At 41.8% G+C, this 21,293-nt stretch overlaps 1 protein-coding gene across 2 annotated transcripts; it reads left to right on the top strand.

The window, feature by feature from the left end:
- The first annotated feature begins 5,371 nt into the window (after positions 1-5,371).
- Positions 5,372-16,813, top strand: FAM3B (FAM3 metabolism regulating signaling molecule B). Of its 2 annotated transcripts, XM_058800274.1 has the most exons (9): positions 6,032-6,134; positions 9,839-9,976; positions 10,570-10,653; positions 10,735-10,858; positions 11,537-11,595; positions 13,059-13,109; positions 13,796-13,883; positions 14,608-14,740; positions 16,505-16,813. In XM_058800274.1, exons 3-9 carry the CDS (start codon positions 10,599-10,601, stop codon positions 16,592-16,594), a joined length of 600 nt encoding a protein of 199 aa, XP_058656257.1. In that variant the 5' UTR covers positions 6,032-6,134; positions 9,839-9,976; positions 10,570-10,598; the 3' UTR covers positions 16,595-16,813. The 2 variants fall into 2 exon arrangements, with proteins under 2 accessions (XP_058656256.1, XP_058656257.1); XM_058800273.1 differs by lacking the exons at positions 6,032-6,134; positions 10,570-10,653 and adding an exon at positions 5,372-5,432.
- The last annotated feature ends 4,480 nt before the right edge of the window (positions 16,814-21,293 follow it).

Below are 21,293 nucleotides of genomic sequence, written 5' to 3'. Positions count from 1 at the left end.
GTTCCTTTCATTTTTTTTTGAATATCCATCCTCAGACGTCCTTAGCTTAGGGTCTTCTGTTCATTTATCATCTCCCTCTTCCCCCCACCTAAACACCTCTTTACAAAGTCCATTATTTTAAGCCCTGAGCTTTCTAAAGGCAGCACAGTATATTTATTGTGAATATTGCAAATGGAGGGCATTAGTCAAGTAACAAGAAGTGGCACCAACTGTTTAATATTTTTCCTTCAAAGCTGGCAGGTTTTGCTTATTTCTGTCTTGATATTCAGCAAAGCTTCTCCATTACTGCCACAGGTGTCCCCCAGAAGTTGTGGATGCTGCATCCTTGTAAGTGTTCAAGTGTTGGATGGGGCTCTCTCTGAGTAACCTGTTCTAGAGAAAATTGTCCCTGCCCACATCAAAACTGGATGATTTTTAAAATCCACTTCCAAACCATTCCATGATCCCATTGTTACACAACTCTGCTCATAACTTTTCATTCTTTTTCTTGTGCTTAAAATTCTCTTATGCTTTTGGAATTACCATCATCTTCAGAGCGCCCTCGGACTTCAGGCTCATTGAATCCAAAACTGTAAAACTGTTTGTTCACACTTCCCTTGTGTCACAGACACCTTTTATGAAAAATCCTTTTGCTAGGATTTTTTCTCCTGAGAAGCTGAGAGGCCTCAGAAATTAAATGTAAACAATGATTATCTGCTGCTGTGGAATGCAACAGGTGCATCTGTGATTGGTCTCATGTGGTTGTTTCTAATTAATGGCCAATCACAGCTGGCTCGGACTCTCAGGTCAGTCACAAGATTTTATTACCATTCCTTTCTATTCCTTGCTGGCCTTCTGATGAAATCCTTTCTTCTATTCTTTTAGTATAGTTTTAATATATAATTTTCTTTTAATATAATATATATAATGAAATAATAAATCAGCCTTCTGAAACATGGAGTCGAGGTTCCCCTCTTTTCCCTCATCCTGGGACCCCTGTGAACACCACCACACCCTTGCTCATCTTTGCCCATGAAAACTGGCCTGTTTAGACAAAACAGCCTTTAAGTTTGTGTGTGAAACACAAAAGCAAGAATTTGTTGCAAGAATACAGATTTTTTTGATAATGACACTGGAGTGTACACGAATACGTGAAGGTTGGCAATGTAAGTGCTCTGTGTAATTTCCAGTACAATGTGTAATTCTGATGGCCACTTAAACAGTGAACATTTACTAAAACAGTAAACATTTACTATTCTCCCCTTTCTCCACCAAAACAAACTCTTTAAAAATAAATGGCTTGTGGTTTCTTTGGTTTGTTTTTTTTTCCTTGTAGAGGCTGACAAGTACCACTTGCCTACACCTTGACTCATCATCTGTTTGGCTAGGGAATTCAATAGCTCTTCCCAAGAAATACAGGTTATTGCAAAGAATACAGGGATCTCTGCTGCCAGTGCCTACACAAATATTAGAGTATTGATTTTTACAGCTGTTAGCTAGATGAGACTGCTTTCTATGAATAGACAAGGTATTATGTTTCTTCAAATTCTTTTCATGCACCCAGAATTGTTCTGAAGTACTATGAGTAAGAATGCTATTTACTTTTCCCTTGAGTGCTTTTTAATTGTAAATTTAACATTACTTTCATCTTTCTGTACTCTTATTGAATGAGATTGTTTTTATTGTTGGACAGCTTGAACATTCTCTGGGCTTGTCGTTTATACTGATTTTTAACTGCTGATTTATTTTTGACTGCTGATGTATCACCTCTATCTGGATCAACTGCAATTCAATATATTCTCCATATGTTTCTCCGGATTAACAAAGCAGAAGAAAAACACACAAATTAGCCCCACCTTCGTTGTTCAGCAGGCCAGAAATACCCCAGACTCACAAATTTACAGGTTTTCCAGCTTATCAGCTGAAAGTAATCAATGCTTGCTTTTTACCCTTTGTTAAATGACCCATTTTTGCTTATCTTGGGGAAGGTGAATTTAATCCTTTATATCCACAAAAGAAGTATCTAAAAGTTCTCATCTTGTTTTAAGTATATAGTCCTGGGTTTCATGAAGACAGTGAAGGTATTTAAAAAAAGGGGGGAGGGTAAAAAACTCAAAGAAACAAACAAAAACCAGAAAAAATCAAACAAAAATCAACAGTAATTTTAATACAATACACATTTACATCTCTATTTCTCTATGTTCCCCTTCATGTCACCAGCACACAGGATGCTGAGTTATGGCACAGGCACATGGTGAATTATGGGTGAATTAAATAACTGCTTTTCCACACTGCTGCCCCTGTTGTCCATGCGCATGTTCTTGTCTGCCCCGAGTCTTAGGTAAAATTAGACACCAGTTGCACATTTTATGTAAGAGATCTATTTTCTTAGTTATTCTGATCTCTACAAGCAAAGATTTAGTCCAATGTTCTCCCCCTGCCTTGCTAACTCTGCCTTCCTTTTAAATCATTAAATTCTTTGAACTTGTCCTGGCAGGACAGAAAATCCACTGCTGGCCATTTGTGGGCAAGCAGAAAACACAAATTAAATTCTTACAAGGGCGGGCATGACACTTCTGCTCATTTGTTAGTCAAGTGAGGTGGATGCAGAAAATCTCTCTGTTGGTGCCACGGCTCAAAGGGCAAGCAGGAACTGGCTGGTGCAGTTTTAACTGGGTCAGACCATAAACCTCCTCTGCTGACTGGGTCTTGTGGTGATAAGACAAGAGTAAGACCCTGTAGATGCACTCAGCTGCTCCATTCGGTGTCATTTGTTTCCTGAGTAGATTTCCTGTCCTGCTTATCACCAAAGGGTCTCACAGCCTCACAGGAGTTGAGAGTGCAGATTAATATTTTGTAAGTTTTTCCTCTAAGATTTCAAAGTACAGAATGAATTTGAAATCTTAGAGGAATCTGCAGGATTCAATCAGAAATGATCCTTCAGAAGGGTTTTGCACCTCGCATCTTTGATTAATCACTAAAGAAAGAAGTGTAGCTTGTTTTTTTGCAGATACAAAAGAGATACATGAAGTAAAGCATTTTAGAGTTTCCTCTTCCTTAGGCACTTAAAATCTCCTCAGCCACTGGGTCCCTGGGATTTGGCAGGCCAGCAAACCAGGATTTGGAGCAAATGCCCGGGTGTAGTTCCATGTAGTTTAGGCAGTAATGAAAAAGATACTGCTACACTTTTCTTGTGGGTAAAAGCAGGCAAAATTTCATTTTTTCCTGTAGACACTGATGGCCAGTGAAGTGGGTTTTTCACTGTATTGAGGTGGTGACAAAGTTCCTAATGGCTTAAAATTTTTCCCTATGGAATCTGTGACCCACCACTACTCAAACAATAAATTTATTTCAAAACTAAATTATCCCAACTCCTAGTTAATATTCCTTGCTTTAATAAAAATATATGAATTTTTCATTTGTTTACCATACAGTGTTTTGGGTTAAGAGCTGGATTATTGTTACTTTAAGGGCTAGAAGTGCAGTCTTCAGCAGTTTCAATCATTTATTAACAGAGGCATCATTTTCTTATGCAGGTTAACACTTCCTGCAGAAGTAACTGCATATTTTAAAAAGTATGTCAGCCTAGTGTTGTCCTTAACTTCCTCTTGCCACCTCATAACTCTTTTTACTTTCTGTCCAATGCTTCTCATTGCTTAAGTTTATTTGTCCCATGTTACCTCTTTAATTATTCACACACCCAGGTTTTGTGGGACGTTGCTTTTTCATTTGCAAGCTCCAGGACATTTGAAAATAACCTGCAGCAATTACTCCCTTAGGTTTTACCTGCAATTTACAGGGTATTATAATATACAACTCACAGACAAGGACAAGAAACACCTCTCCTGCAGGGACTGCAAACATTTACAGCTTTCAGCAGTGCCCTGGGAGGAATACAAAAGCCCCACTCTGACTGCAGTTCCTATATGAGCCCTCCTGCAGGATTTTATTCATTTGTTTGCTGAGCTAAACATCATTCCTGTGCATCATTAGAGGCAGAGGGAATGAAAGAGCTTAGTGGAAACTAAATCTGAGAGGTTTTAAGGGCAACTGCAGAATCACAGAGTAGTTTGAGTGGAAACCCAGTGCTCAGGGACTTTGACCCTCATCCATGGAAAAAGTTTCCCAGACTTCAAGATAGACCAGAATCCACAAAAGTGTGAAATAGATTATAGAGAGCAGTGTAGGTGTATCACTTGGTGAGAAATTGAGGTTTTGGGGTTTTTAGTATGTTGTGGATGGAAGCAAGATGGAGGGCACAGGGTGTTGTCCTGGGTTTCCTCTTCATGCTGCTTCTTCCTCCTTCTCCATGGGTTTGGGTGGCATTTTGTAATTGGGCAGAAAAGTCCCCATTGCAGCTCTTTGGGATCAGTTATTGGGGTAAAAGGGAAAATAATCCAGGTGTCAGTTCTTCATTGGATAGTTTAGTCTTAAAAGCCCTTGTACCAAGAGTTTGTTGCCATTTTGTGCCTTCTGATGAAAAGCTGCAGAACTCACAGCAGTGAGACTGTTTTACTGATAAGAAATAATAAACACTTGAGTCTGAACACGAAACACCATCTCAAGTGCCTTCAATCCAGACCCAGAGAAACCCACAACTGGTACTGCCACAGTTCTCTAAATGAAAATTAGTGACCCAGCTACCCCAGCAGGAAGGAAACCCCCAGGTGATGGTGCACAACACCTGGTACACAAGAAAAGATGAGCCAAGGAAGGGTGGGCTCATGGTGGAAATTGTGTCATCCCAGAGCTGTGGAAAAAGGAGGAGGGGTCTCCAATGGAAAAAGCCCTGGGTTGGGTTCAGCAGACTCAAAAATAATTGGTTCACCTGGAGAATGGATCCAAACTCAAAGAGAGTAGGTCTAGGTTGGATATTAGGAAGAAATTCTTCCCTGTGAGGGTGGTGGGGCACTGTCCCATCCCTGGAAGTGTCCAAAGCTTGAGAAACCTGATACAGGGGGACATTCCCTGGCCATGGAAGTGGGGTTGGGAGCAGATGATCTGTGAGGACCCACAGCACAGAAGAAAAGGAGAAGAAGAAAGAAGGAAGGGAGAAAGGGAGAGAGAAACAAGGAGAGAAAGAGAGAAAAAGAAAGACAGAAAGAGAGAAAGGAAAGAAAGAGAAAAGAGAGAGAGAAAGAGAGAAAGGAAAGAAAAAGAGAAAGCGATAAAGGAAAGAAAGAGAAAAAAGAGGGAAAGGAAAGGAAAAGGAAAAGATGAGGGAAAAAGAAAAGGAAAAAGAAGGAAATGAGTGGCACATGTGCTCTCCTGTCCCGCGGGCCAGCTGGGTGCTCTCTGCGGAGAGTAATTTAAAGTTGTTTAACGGGGCGGTGCGGCGCTTACAGACAGCCGCTCCCCTTCCCGCTGTCTTCCCGGTGCTGGCAGGGGAAGGCTGCGAGAGGGACGGGCAGGAGGAAGAGGAAGAGGAGGAATAATGAAGCTGACCCGGCACTGTGAGTAGGATGCGCCCCGGAGCCGCTCCGGGCGGGATGAGACCCCCATGGCCAAGGGGAAGGGGCGAGAGGGCTGATGCCGGCTCAAAACCCAGCTCTTAGTCTGGAATAAGTCATGCTCGAGTCTTAAATATATTGTCCTTTTTTAGTTTTTTTCCTGTGTTCAAGCCTAGCTGTGTGCAGATGGGTGTGTGTTAGCGAGGTGTGGCTGCCTAGGGGTTTGGGATCAGCTAAATACAGAATAACCCAGTCCTGGGCTTGTATTTAGTGATTGAGTTGTTGCCAAGAGGTGCCTGAGGGACGAGGGAAATTGGGAGCTGCTGAAAGGTGGAAATGCTGACACAGGACACGAGGGAAGGGCAGGAAACTCTCTCAGGGGAGAGGAGATAGTAGGATAGGGAGATATTAGGATTTTAGGGAAAGGTTTTTCACCCAGAGGGTGGTCAGGCGCTGAACAGCTCCCCAGGGAAGAAGGGAGCACTGAACTTGACACAGCTCAAGAAGGGTTTGGACAACGCTCTCAGGCACAGGGTGGGATTGTTGGGGTTGGACTGGATGATCCTTGTGGGTCCCTTTAAACTCGGCATAATCTGTGATTCTGTCATTTTTCCTTATGTTCTGCTGTTTTACGTGTCCTGCCACACCTCCATCCTGACTGTCCTTCCTCCTGGCTTCTCTCTGCCACCTCCTCTGCCTGGCACTGTGAGTATCGTGAGTGTCCCTGCCTCATGACAGTGACAAGATAGAACTCTCAGGGAACTCCTCCATGGCAGAAATGGAATGAGGGAGGCACAGCAACACCTCTGTAGCTCAGTGTCCCCATGGTGCTCCTTGGTGCTGAGCAAACACAGCCTCCAATATCAACAAAAGCACAGTCTGACTTCCCTGCATGCAGGCTGCACTTCGTGCTTTATTGTGCTTTATTGTGCTCTTGATTACCTTAACTTTGTCTGAGCTTATGGCTTTGCTGTTAACTGTGTAGAGGTTTGCACAGTGGAGAAACCCAAAAATGAATGTATGTGTGCAGGATAAATAACCTCAGTAAACCTAAGAGAGCCAGCTGGACCCAGCAGTTTGGGTCAATGAAATCTCTTGATGCCTTCTGAGTCCCAGAAAGCAAAAGCAAAAGTTGGTTGACAGTGAAAATATACTGTGAGTTTTGAGAACCAGGTACAAACTATGCAGGACAGTTGGGAAATCTATTGAGCCTTAAAAGACATAGTTCTAAATAAAATACAGAATATATTATAGGTTCACAGAACTATTTAGGTTGGGAAAAGCCTCCAAGATCATCAAGTCCAGCCTTTGATTGATCACCACTCTGTGAAATGGAGAGTAGCACTGAGTGCCACATCCAGTTGTTTCTTTCACTCCTCCAGGGATGGGCACTGCAAAGCTCCCTGGGCAGCCCTGCCAAGGCCTGAGCTCCCTTTCCATGGGCAAATTGCTGCTGCTGTCCCAGCTGAGCCTGCCCTGGCCCAGCCTGAGGCCGCTCCCTCTGCTTCTGTCCCTGTTCCCTGGAGCAGAGCCCGACCCCCCCGGCTGTGCCCTCCTGGCAGGGACTTGTGCAGAGCCACGAGGGCCCCTGAGCCTCCTTTGCTCCAGCCTCAGCCCCTTCCAGCTCCCTCAGCCCCTGCTGGGGCTCCAGTCCCTGCCCAGCTCTGTTCTGGCACACTCCAGCCCCTCAATGCCTTTTTTGTGGTGAGGAGCCCAGAACTGGATGCAGGACTCGAGGTGTGGCCTCACCAGTGCCCAATACAGGCAGGTCCTGCTCCTGTGGCCACCCTGTTCCTGATCCAAGCCTCAGCCCATTGATCCAGCCTGTCCAGATCCTTCTGCAGAGCCTTCCTGCCCTCCAGCAGATCAACACTCCCACCCAACCTCGTGTTGTCTGCAAACTGAGTGTGCAGTTGATCTCTTGATCCCCTCACCCAGATCATCAATAAAGACATTGAACCTGACCAGCCCCAGAATTAATCCTTGGGGGACAGCACTCAGGACTGGGTGTGGCACCATCCCCCAAAACCCCTGAGCAGACAATTCTTAACCCAGGGAAGGTGCACCTGTCCAGGCCTGGGCTGCAGCTTTTCCAGATGTGTGGGAGATGTGTCAAAGGTTTTGCTGAAGTCCAGGCACACAACATCCACAGCCTTCCCCACATCCCCCAGGGGGGTCATAGAAGGAGATCAGGTTGGTAAGGCAGGACCTGCCTTTCCTAAACCTTTGCTGGTCCCTTGGTTATCGTGTTTGTGCCACGTGATCACACTCAGGATAATCTGTTCCATGATTTCCACCAGGGAACAACATCAGGCATAACAACAGTTAGACATTGTACTTTCTCTTCTATTTAGATAAAATGCTGCCCTGTTGAGCCTGTTTTGCAACAGAGTTGCTCCATAATAAGGATGAAAAATAGTGCAAATATATTGTAAAGGTAAACCTGCCATGCTAACTGTGGAATGAGCAAAACAAAACCTGACTGGTGCTCTCACAGATCTTTGCAATGCACCACGCCACATCCTCTCCCCAAAAATAGTCACTGAAATCTCTCAATGAAATTGTCATTGTCACTTCATTCTTCCAGGGTTTTGTCTTTGAAACTTGTGACTTGGCCTCCTATATTAATTAAATATATTTTGTATATAAATCTGGTAATTTTTTTTAATATTGAGAAAGAGCTAAGGTCATTCTGCTTGGTTCCAGCAGCTTCCTGATTTGTGCATGTGGACTTTGTCAGTGTTTGTGCTCACATCACTGCTCAAATGACGTGTCAGAGTAATTTCAGTATTATTTTAGTGTGGGTTTGCACCACTGCTCGTGGTGGAGTGAGAGATTTCTCATGAGTAATACGCAGGGAAATTCATAATAGCTGAAGATCCATTACATTACTTACTCAAACTTAATCCTTTGATGAAAACACACCAAGTTTTCACAATATTTTCCCTGCAGTCACACAAATGTTTCTGCAATGTTTCATTGGACTTTTTATTTTTAAAGCTGGGAGAATGCAGGAATAACCACGTGGAGAAATACAAAGAGGGAGTAGCTAGAGAGGAAAAAAATCTGTCTTTATGGTAGATTATCAACAGAACCTGTGTGAATAAAGTCTGCTCTTCCGGAAAAAAAAAAAATCAAAGTTCCTTCTGGCATGAATAACCAGAGTAACAGAATTTTTCAGAATTTGGATGCAGACCAATTGGGCAGAATTCACAGGAGTGGCAGAAATTGCAAAACAGGACTTGATGAGGACAAGTGAAAAATCTGGCCTTATTCTAGAGAAAGGGTAGGGCAGAAATCTTAATGTTTATAAAAGACAGTTCAAAGAAGGAAAGGAGAGAATTATCTCATGAGTGTAAACAGTTATAAGGAAGGTTCAGACTGGATAATACAAGATATTTTCTAGAGAGCTGGCAAAGTAAACATTATGCATAGTTTTGGACATTGGTCCTGTTGAAATCAGTTTTTAGGACTACAAAATGAATAACTTTCACTTTAACGGACCCTTGTTTTGAAGGATGGTTCTTTGCAGATCAGGAAGTGACTCATGCCTCTAAAACAACCTATTCCACTGCTGCAGTGTGATATTTCCTAGTTTAGCATCATAAATTAGGTGGTGTGTTTCATCAGGAAAGCCGTCAGCACTTCTGGTGTTGAGGAAAAGCAGATATTCAATAGGAGGAGGAAACCTTCCACAACAAGGTGCTAAAACACTGGCACGGGTTATCCAGGGAGGAGGTGGCTGTCCCATCCCTGGAAATACCCAAGGTCAGGCTGGGCAGGGCTCTTAGCAGCCTGATGCAGCTGAAGAATTCCCTGCTCATTGAAAGAAGGGCAAATTAGATTAATTAATTAGATTGAGGGTCCCTCCCAACCCAGATTATTCGGTGATTCTGTGAATGCAGCGAGAGCTCATTGTGTGAAGGGGATTGTTTGGGCTATGCTGTTTTTACCCAGCATGTTAAAAATGTGGGTGCAGAAAATTCCCTGCTTGCTCAGTATTTAAAACAATTCCTGGAGTGTTTGCATGTCTCAAAAAATCAACGGTAACTGCAAAACACCTCTGTAGTACCCAGTATTTACTTTTCAGAGTCAAAAATCCTACAAGGATTGAGTTAAACTTTGTGTTTCTTTGAGATGCTATGGATGTGGATTGAAGAGAGTGATTGGGGGAATTTTCTGCTTGAAGATCAAGTTTTAGAAACAAAAGGGGTTGTCCTTGGAGATAGGAATTCACCTAATACTCCATTGCCACATCTCTGAAGGCTGTGGTTAGCACAGTGAATCAAAGAAAAACCAGCCAGTTTGGGTAGCAGTGCCAGAAAAAATAACAAGATTTTTTGTGTTGCTATGAAAACATTTTTATGTTTTTTGTTGGGTTTTTATCCTTTTTATTTTCCCCTTCACAGTTGTTCTGAGATTATTTGGATTCCTGTTGACATCCTTGGCTGCTTGGTATTTGGGATACTTTCTTGCTGCTCATGTACCCCAAAATACAGTATCAATTGCTGCACTTCAAGAGATTGGAAAGAAACCAGTGTTGAGGGGTATGTAGTTGTATTTATTTCCTTTTTTTCTTTCTTATACTGTATCTGATATTGTGTATTTATGTGCTAAATAATAAATGGCTTGTTAGCTAAGAAATCATTTGTATGTGCTATTATAAGAGTGAAGTTGACTGTAAAGTTAATTAAAGCAAAGCTAAACCTTTTCTTAGACACTGTTTTTGAAGAAACACAATGTCAGCCTAGTTTTGCAAATGTACAAAAGTAATTATTTGAACACTGATGTAAGAACAACTAATTTACTTCTGGGCAAAAGAGTGCAAAGCTGCAGCTTTGTTTCTATTGCACATAAGTTACATTTATGATAAACAGCTGAACCACTAACTAAACTTTGTAAGTAAATTCTCATTATTTTTTAGCTCTACTCTGACCAGGTGGTTTACTGTGTATATTTTTGTCATTCTATGACTAAGTTATTGTGTGAAAAGAGGTCTTAAAATAAGAATGATAACTATTCACTTCAAGCTGTTGGTAGGAGACCTTCATCCTGGTAGCTCTTATTTCCTGTTATGTGGAATAGCAGATAATAATTACCTTATTTTCAATTTTTTTGGATTATACCTCTTTGGAATCAGTGATCACTTCCAGCCCAAACCAACCTGTGATGAAGTTGCCACGATCCCAGGATTCTGCGTTCAGATGTTTGAGTTCAGCAGCAGGTTGGCTTTAGGGGCATCATCCCATGTTGAAATTGTTCACGCAGCATCCAATAAAACATTTTTTCCTCTTTGCTGTTGCAGCCCCAGCCCCCAGAAGGCAGAAGTGTGGCCTCTGGGCTCCCTGCCCACCTGGGAACTTTGTCTATCGCATCCTCAGTGGTGGTGGCAAACAGAGGAGGCCTAAAATTTGTTTTGAGGATGAGGAGTGAGTACCATTCTAACTTTACACCTAATCCAGTGCTTTGTAAAGATATTTGGGTTGAGTAGCAGCAACTGAGCTCCTACCAGGGGCTCCATTCTGGTGGAAAACTTCAGAATTTATCTGACAGTATTTAACTCTTCTTCTTCTGTCTTTTTTTTTTTTTTTTAACCTAATATCCAGTGATTTTCTTTGTTCTTCTATATAAGCTGCATACAATTGTTAGTTTTCAGCAGGATTTTTAATTTTCATGGTGCAGGATTTACAGAATTCTGACTGCTCAGCACCTTCTGAAAGTCAGATTCTTTCACAGCTTTTCAAACTGGACAGGTGAAATAACTTCAAAACCTTGCAGTGACCTTTCCTGGAGACATAATCCACAGAGAGTAGAGTCACAAAAACACCTCATCTTGTTTGTTTGGGGTTTTTTTCCTGCTTTATCTTCCTGGCTGCAAATGTGTGAAATATTTTCTTGATCTGGCTCATTTTGAAAGAGTCATTGTTGAACGAAACTTACTGATACACTGTGCAAGATTTTTAAGCTCTTGTTTACAATAGAGTTTTGAACTAAATAACTGAAGAAAACGTAAGTATCAGAAAATTACTTCGCCCTGGTAAACATAACTTTGCACAGAGCTTCTGGACAGGTGTCTTTTACTGATATTGTATTTATTTCAATTCCAGGTTTATAAATGAAGGGAATTATGAAGCTGAAAGTGGCATAATCATTGCCATTGTGAATTGTAAGTAAGAGAAAAAAATGTTAAAGAGACACATACTTTTGGACTGCAATAAATTACCAGTGTTCTTGGGGGGATTGGGTATTTTGTTTTGTGGGTTTTTTTACCATCTAGTATGGAAGGGAAAGGAAAATATTGCAAACCTGATTCACATGAATGTAAGAAAAACAAATCTGTGTGATAAAAACAGTCTTCTGGGTAAACAAAGGAGACATGTTCATAATCAATAGAGGAAAACAGAATAGAAAATGTGCACACAGATGTATTTTATTAGACAAAAGATTTGTAGCACAGCAAGAATATTTGTGATCTCCAGCAGCAGGACTCAGCTTTCAGCTTCAGTCCTTGATAAATTATATCTGCTGCTCACTGATAAGGGGGAGGCAGGAACTGAGAGCTGCAGTTCTGCCTCAAGGTGTAGCCATGGTACAAATTCCTTTTCCACACTTGTTCAGGATACAGAAAGACAAACTTGAATTAATATTAAACTACCGTTTGCTTACAGTAAAAGCACTGGAAGCAGCAGGTGTGCTTTATTCTAGGTTTGGAGGCACCTAAATCCTAAATTTTGATTTAGATGAATGGGAACGGTGATGAAGTGCACTGTATTCAATAATGGGTCCAGGAAAAAAATGAATGCCTAAATCTTGTGGGGGAGGGGGAAAAAAGGGAGTTCACAGGCACAGTCAAGCTGGCTTTGATCACAAAACACTTATATTTTAATTTTTTTTTGTCTCACAATTGCTAAGCAAGATCTTGACTTTGTCTAAACTTGTATGATTTTGCTGAGGATTAAATTAACCACTGACAAGAATCTGTTACAAATTTTTCCCCAGTAAACTACTGCCCCTTTTTTTCCAACAATCATAAAATCTTTCCTGGGTATAAAATACAAAAATGAGTTTAAAATGAAAGTAAGAGGAGAAATACTCATCTTGAAGGCACAAGCAAGATGGTAGCAAATAGAGCAGGTAAATCTGTCCATTATCCTGCACCAGTCTGTAGCAAAATATATTTTTTTACATGTCCACTAATTAGATCAGGCAAGATAATGACTGTTCTTAATTCGTGCCTTATGGATGAAAGGTTAAACATCTCAAACACTACACAGAATAGAATTAAGCTCATTCAAATAGTCTTAGGCTTAACCAATTTTCCTATCTAGAGCTGTGACCTATTATATTATATTTAGATATAAAAACATGGAAGCACACACGAGAAAATTATTTTAAAGAAGAAGAAATAAAAATTTTTAGTCACTTTTGATGATTCGGAGACCATGCAAAACAAAATATTCTCCCCAAATCTTAAACTTGTTATTTCATATTTCTTCCAATTTAAGAACTGAAACAAAAGAAGCCAAATAATACTCAAAATTAGGGATGTCTAGCTTTAGCTGAAAATTCTAGGTTTGCCTATTGAATAAAATAATATTTGCTCATATTTAGATTTTTTTTTAATTACAGATAAAACAGGAAAACTCATTTCGACAAAATTTTTTGAAATGTGGGCAAGAGGTAAGAAAAGAGTCCAACAGAGCTTTTGTTAGTGTTTCTGCATTAAGAAAAGACAGATTCATGTAATTATCCTCCTCTTTCCTGTTTGACTTTGTATTCTCAACAGGGATCAGCTAGAAACAAACAGCTGCTGTATTCATAAAATATGTTCTGGCCAGATATGATGACAAATTTAGCCTGAAAAGCTGAATTTCTCCTGTTGGTTGAGATAGTTAATGATCTTTTTTGTTAAATTATCTTGTTCTTTTCCCCTTTTTTGTTTTGTCTTTTTCTTTGGTCTCCATTATTTCAGTCTGGTAGGAATAGCACCTAAAGAGATATGACATCCAGATACTTCACTCAGCAAAATTCCTTTTCCTGCCATATCTTGTTTTATTTTAGTTATAAAATCATCATAGGAAATTTGCTTATCTGTCTCTTAACATCATTCCACATAGCTGGAAAGATTATCTACTTTAAGAATAGCTTTTAACACATTTTCTGTACTTTGAATGGCAAATTTCCTTCCCTATTAGTGAGGAGAACCAGAATGCTCTGAGGCACAGGAAGGTGATTCCCTGACTCCATAAAAATGCTGGTGACTGTGGGTGCATGAGAAGGAATGTGATGTGTGTGCCAGGAATAAGCAGCTGTGTTATTCTGGTTATTCTGTTATTCTAATAATTTGTGTTATTATGACTCCACAGACCACTCAGGGGAGATGATGGATTTCATCAGGAAAGCACCAGAAGGGACCCTCCTTCTGATGGCCACTCAAGATGATGGCAGCACCAGGTAGGAGGTTATGGAGCCTGCGGGGCAGAGAGGTGAAAAGTTGGAAAATTCATGTTGGGAATTGGTGTAAAGGAATGGTAAATTCCATTCTACACTCAGAGTTGTTCTCTCACTTCTTGTCTAAAAGTTTTAATTCCATGACTTTTCCATGATTGCACATATCTGTGTGTTGGTGCTCCCTAGGATGGGTAGATATTATGTTGTTTAAAAGCACTCCAAATGTTGCTGTTACCTCTGGGTCACAATCTTCTTTACTTTGAAATGTTATTTATCCACACCTCCAATTATGATGTCTCTAGTCTGCGTTCCTTCTACCATCATAATCTGATTTTTCAGGTGCTTTTGAATCTTTGGGGGTTTTTAGCTGAGTTCATAATACAGTATTATTCAGGAAAATGCTTAATCCATGTTTGATACCTTTGTCCTTATTTAGGAAGGACTGAAACACCAGACAGTATTTGATATACATTTTCCTTTCTGCTATGCTATTACAAACAGGTTGTATTAACATCAGTCACTTACTGAGAAGGAAAAAATTTTATAAATTCAATTCTCTCTGTGAATTCAATGTGATGCTGCTACCACAGCTCTCAAGACTATTTAAATCTCATTTTTACTTCTGCAGGCTTAATGCTGAATGTAAAGCATTAATCAGCCATGATCTTTTTCATCATTTTTCACATCCTGAATTTTTAACACTCATTTTTTCACTACATTTTCCTAGGTTGAAAGATGGCGCCAAAAAATTAGTAGAAGAACTGGGAAGTAAAGAAATAAAGAATATAAAGTTCAGATCAAGTTGGGTTTTTATAGCTGCCAAAGGCTTCACTCTGCCACATAATATCCAAAAAGAAAAGGTCAGATTTGTTTCATTTTCACTTTATATTTGTCTGTATATCAAAACCAAAAACTTTGGGAATAACTTGTCCACAGGTTGCAGGAAGACTAAAGATACTATTTTTCACAGAGATTTCTGTTTGCATCTGTGCCCTTGTTATGTTCAGTTTCTGTAAGCCCAATCATGCTCATCATGGACTGAGGCAGACAGAAATGAGAAAATCCAACACAGAGTTCAGGTCCTTTGATGATGCTGTGTCACTGTCATGTTTTCTGAAAAATCCCTTCGCCAGGATTTCTGTCCCGGGAAGCTGAGAAGCCTCCGAGAAAAATGAAAATAATATTATCTCATTTGTTTCTCCTGGGTTTGCTGCTTTGGAATGTGGTTGGAGATTGTTTATCCAACATGTGAATTGTTTTTGCTTAATGACCAATCACAGTCCAGCTGTGTTGGGACTCTGGAGAGAGTCACAGGTTTTTCATTAGTATCTTGTTAAGCCTTCTGTCTGTAACCTTTCTCTATTCTTTAGTATAGTTTTAGTACAGCATTCTTTAATATAAGTACATAAAATAATAAATTGGCCTTCTAGGAACAGGGAGTCAGATTCTCAATTCCTCCTTCATCCTGGGGACCCCAAAAATACCACAATGCTGATTCCCTCCACAGCCTCGTCAAAGTTCCACAGTGGGGTTCTTTTCCCAGAATATCACTGGATCACAGAATGGTCAGGCTGGAAGGGCCCACAGTGGGTCACTGGTGCCACCTCCCTGCTCCAGCAGGGCCATCCCAGAGCACAGGGCACAGGGCTGGGTCCAGGTGGCTCTGGAATGTCCCCAGGAGGAGCCCCCAGAGCCCCTCTGGGCTCTGCTCAGGGCTGGGCACTGCCCAGGGCAGAAGTTGTGCCTCCTGTGAGGGGAATTGCTGGGCTCAGGCCCTGCCCGTGGCTCTGGGGCCATTGCTGGGCCTGGAGCAGAGCCTGGGCCTGCTCTGAGCTCTGCACACAGGGACAGACACAGGGCCAGGCAGGGACAGACACAGGGACAGACACAGGGATGGACACAGGGATGGACACAGGGACAGGCAGGGACAGCCAGGGACAGACACAGGGACAGACACAGGGACAGACACAGGGACAGACACAGGGCCAGGCAGGCCCAGGCAGGGCTCAGCCCCTCTCTCTCCCTGGGGCTCCTCTCCAGGCTGAGCAGCCCCAGCTCCCTCAGCCTTTCCTGGGCATGGAGCTGCTCCAGGCCCTTGCTCAGCTCCAGGAGCTCCTGGCCCTGCTGTGCTGAGGAGCCAGAGCTGGGCACAGCAGCCAGAGGTGCCCCCAGGGCTGGGCACAGGGGCAGGGTCAGCCCTGACCTGCTGGCAGTGCCCATCCCAATGACCCCAGGACACCATTGGCTTCGTTGGTCTCTGCTGGGCAGGGACAGCTATTGTCCCCAGGTCCTTCCCCATGGAGCTTTTTCCCAGCAGGTCACTCCTAGGTTGTGTTGGTGCGGAATATTTTTGCAATATTCTTCACATTTCAGAGCTTCTGCTGGACAAAGATAATCAGTTTAGTGTATGTCATGATAGCCATCTGTGAAATAAATAAAGCACTCCGTGTAAGAGAGAAACTGGCAGAATCTTCACCCATTATGTTAAGCAAGATGTGCAACATTCTCCTCAGCTTCCCAATCCTCCTTCATTACCCCCTCCTCTTGTATAAGATTTGAGAAACTGATATATAAATAGAAAAAAAGAGATACTGATTTTTTTTTCATTTATTTTATTTTTACAGATAAACCACTCTGACCAGACAAAGAACAGATACAAAGGCTGGCCAGCTGAAATCCAAATAGAGGGCTGTATCCCAAGAGACCTGATCTGAACAAATGCATACCTCATTAATAAAGACAATTCTATATTTTTATACCTATGACTGTAATGAATTGCCTCCAGAACTCAATAAGCATATGAACACCAATTACACAAGGCAAATGCACAGCTTTTAAACTATCTTTGCTCTCTGTGGTTTTATTCTAATCTGAAAGCAAACAGGTATTTTGATAAGAAGTGAAAATAAAATAGTCTGGTTTGGAAATGCAGTGTTCAGGAACTCAGTCATAAAATGCCAGGATTTGTGAAAGTGAGTATAGATTGTCATTAATATTTTTAGGGCTTTGGTTTTACTTAGTTCTTTTTTGTATGTCTTTTCTTTTGGTTCCCTTTAAATACTAATACACAAACAGCACTTAGTCTAAATTGCAATCTAAAACCGTTTGCAATACAGCAAATTACTTTGATGTCAGTTTATTAATAACATTCTTCTGTTGAGAGAAAGAATGGCAAGAGCAGGCACATTTGTTGAGCTGCTTTTAGTGATGTTGGCAACACAGAACAGCAATGCTAACATGTAAAGATCCAGTTACTTGAATTATTTTGCCAAATTCAAGCTGCAAATCTACATAGTTTGATTTAATTTTTTTTCTTCCTTTAAGTTCAACTTACATTAAAAAATGTAGGGACTTTATGCAAGCCTAAGTGTTGTTCATGTTAAATATAGAATCAAGCACATGATTGAAAGGAAGCTGTAGAAACATTTATTCAATTTCCCTTTTTTAAAGCACAGCATGTGTCTGGACAGTCTTAAGTGGTGTTTGTCCCCCTGTGGTTCAGACATCTCCCATATAGCTGATTCCATAACTTAAGTTGCTTCCTGCAGCATTCCACTGTTATTCTAATTATTCCCCAACCATATGGAATTAACCCAAAAGGACCAAGCCAATTACATGGAGAATAACTCATCACTATTCTTTTTATATCATTCCATGGTGTGTCTGATGATTGTCCTCATCTACTCCTTCCTGCCTAGACTGAACCCACCTGTTTTAATCTTTCCTTACATTTTTTCTTGATATTAAAACATTCGTTTTGTGGTTCCTGCTTGAAGCCCCTTTTGAAACTTTAAATGAAGCTTGAAAGCTTCAAATCTCCAACCGTGTCTGCCACCTGTAGTCACTGCTGTGTTCCCAGCAGCTTTCTGGTGTTGTGCCTCTCACCAATCCCTAAAGTTTCCTGCTACTGGTTTGCAAACTACTCCATAGCTCAGAGACACTGCCAAAAAATCAATTTAAATTAGTATGACTCAATTTGATTTTGGCAGACTCGGTGGTTGCTCCTTAGCACCTTGCTGATGATGAGGTGGGTACAAACTGAGCACTTCAATACTGTTTCTATGTTTTTCCACATTAAGTCATTCTTCTTAATAATAATAATTTTTTGGGTGGTGCTTGTGTTTCTGGCAGGACATTTATTCCTTTGCATCATAATCACCCTTTGCTACATGCCTGAATTATAAAAATAACATAATTACAGTGCTAATGGCTGGCAGTGCTCAAGAGTGCCAAGCTCTGAGACAGCCCTCGAGCTCTGTGCAGTCTGACAGCCACTGCCTCCTGCTCCAGGCCACAATTAATCTCATATCAATTACAATTAAATTTTATTTCAATTTCTGTTTAGCAGTTACCGTGAAGTACAACGTTCTCATGCTTTACATTGGCTCTGTTCTTCACACTCTGTACAAGTGTTCCACTCTTTGCAACAGTAAAAGCTGCACCTCTTTCATTTGAAACAAAGATCAAATCACTCTGAGAACCTTTCAAAGCACGAATTCCTGCAAAATGGTCTTTAACCCGTGGTGTTTTCACTTTTAAAGAGATGAGGCTGAGTCACCTGGGCTGGACTGAAGTGTGTTGATAATCTGCAGTGCTCAACAGCCATCATCAGCTTTGTTTTCATTTGTTTATGACACAGTATTTAAATATGGCAAGAGGACTCTCAAGTACTTTGACAACTGTCTGACCTGAAGAAATCACGCAAAAGTGATCACTTGCCAACTTTTTCAATCACTTTTCAGATTAGAAGCAGTCTTGAAGAGTTGGTTTGAAAGTGGAATTTTGACTTTGCACCCACGGTTTCAAGAGTTTTAAAAGAACTGCCTCCTAGGAAGAAGTGAAAAGCTTTTTCATGGAATCCTAATTCTGAAAATTTAATCTGGGGGGAAAACAACAGCTGCAGTGGTGGAGGTCAATGTTCTCCATGCCAGCTGGTGTTGCCAACCACAAGGAGCAGGTAGGAACTGATTTCCTGCATTCCCCTGAGCTGGGAAAGTGCTGGGAAATACCTCTGGGTGCTTATTACACAAGTGAGGTCACCACCATGCAGTAAGGTGAAAGCCTGCACAGCAATCCATCTTTTTCTAACCCCAGTAGGCAAATCCCATGGGAAGCCCTGAGCTTTAGGCTGTGGCATTACTCAGGGTGTGGGTTTGTGTGGGATCTCAGCACCTCAGGATGGAGGTGCAGAGTGGCCGAGAACACCCTTGGGGGGCTCAGGAGTCCTGGAATATTGCCAGAAGTGTCTGGTGGCTGGACTTTGATCCAACACAGGAGACGACACCTGTATGAGGACTGGGAAGGTTTCACTGGGTGAATTGTGAAGGGATAAGTTAGTTAGAGTGTAAAACACAGGGTTTAGGATTTCGGTACAGGGGGATCTAAAGAAGTAAGATGGAGGAATTGGGGCGTGTCCTGTCCTTCTTCTTCTTCTTCTTGGCCTCCATCTTCTGTGGTGATGGTGGCACTTTGGGATTGGTTATTACTAAAAGTGCACCAGTTAATAAGGGTAGAAGGTATTGGGGAAAAATTATAAATATTGTACACGTAACTTCGGGTATAAAGATAAGTGACCGCCCGGGGGCTTGCAGAGTGTGCTCATGGCTGGCTGCTGTGCAGACCTCTGTCGGGCTGAAAGAAAATCTTTTAGATAAACAATTAATAAACACCGAGACCGAGACAAGATCAGAAGTCTCTCCTCATCCTTTGAAGCGTCGGCTCTTCAAGGCCATCCCTGGCCCTTTCTAGGCCACCTAAACAGCCTAAACAGCACAGAAAACTTACAGGTTTGCAGATTTAGAAGTGGGATGGCACAGCAGATGGTAGCAGTGGTTTTCCACATCCTCTGCACCTCTAGAAGTACCCAACCTTCTGGTGCTTACCTGTCCTGGGCAGACACTGGAACCACAGGCATGGCTGGAGGTGACTTTGGGGGGACACCAGCAGCTTTGTCCCTATCATGCCAAAGCTTCCTTTCCTACACTTTGCCAGGGGCAGGTTCTCATTTCAAATATCCCCAGCAGAGCATTCCACACATAGAGATCCCTTGTGCCCCCACGTAGAAACATATTTTAGATGCTCCCATTTTTACCTCCTATGTTAACATGACAACCAGTCCTATAAAGAAAAAAGTACCTGGACAAAGCTCCTTTTTTACTTCTCCATTTAAGACCATGAGAAGTATTTCAGGGTCCTGACATGTCTCTTAAAAATCCCTGGATCCCTGGCAGTCCAATTTGATGGCAGCCATTGAAAATATTGATCAAATAATAAGTAACATTTTCAGTTCCTCAGTGGCAACTGTTTCTTCATGTTCTTTGTGTGGTGTTATCTAACTCAAAGCGGGAAGTTTTCACTATACTTAAAAGAAAAATAGAAGACAGGAAAAGAAAGTGAAAGATGCTCTTTTTGAGGCAGGTTGTGCTTAAAGGAAAATTCTGACCAAGAGCAATCCACCCAGACAAGCAAAAAGAAGCTGATGCTTTTATTTAAACATAGTGCCTGGAGGGAAGTAATGTGTGACTGTGATTTATGTGATCTCTTCTTAGCTGCAGTGAGATGCTGAACAATGACTAAAATTCAGGTGTTTGAGATGGGTGGCTTAATACCATTTGAGTGACAGCAGTTCTTCATTTCTGGGGATTTGGTTTCAGTTTTGGTTTCAGTTCTCTGCTCTGTTTTTTTGTGGGTTTTTTTGTGCTGTGTTTTCATTTTGTTTTGGGTTGAGGGATGGTGTTGTTGTTTTTTGGTTGGTTGGTTTGGTTTTGTGTTTTGTTTTCTTTCCAGGAGAGGTTGTCAGCAGCATAGGAAATGTAGCTTCTTCTCCAAAACACAGATTTTACACTGTCAGGTTCTTCTTCCAAAGTCTATCCAAAGAATAGACCTTTTGGCCTGTCCCCATCTCTATTGCAGGTCTCATTAAAAATAAAACATATTTTTAATAGGTATGTTTTAGCCAAAAGCAACATACATTTCAACCTTGTACTTCTCAGATAAATCCTATGTGGTTGTGCATTTTATCTCTTAGGAATTCCTAGCTCATAGGAATTCCCTGGCAGTGTTTTGTGGGAGGCTGCTCTTGGCCACCCAGCCAGGACAATGACCCTGACAAATGATTCTTGAAGGCACCAAGGGACACCTCCAAACCAGCCACCCTTGTCCCTGTGGGGGAACTCAGCTTGCCAGGTGCTCACTGGAACACCACACAGCTGGGCCCAGCAGCCCCAGGAGGTTCCCCAAACACCTGGACCACAACTCCTCGCTGCAGGGGCTCGGGGGCAGCTGGCAGAGGCGCCCTCTGGGATCTGGTGCTCGTTCCCAGAGGGGCTCTCGTGGCTGCTGGGGGATTGTCTGGGCCACAGCGACCGCGCAGCCGCCGAGTTTCAGATCTCTGCTGCTCTGCCCGCACCCGGC

The sequence above is a fragment of the Ammospiza caudacuta genome, chromosome 2 (assembly GCF_027887145.1).
Source record: "Ammospiza caudacuta isolate bAmmCau1 chromosome 2, bAmmCau1.pri, whole genome shotgun sequence".
Classification (NCBI taxonomy): Eukaryota; Metazoa; Chordata; class Aves; order Passeriformes; family Passerellidae; genus Ammospiza; species Ammospiza caudacuta.
This window is presented reverse-complemented; position numbering and strand designations above follow the sequence as displayed.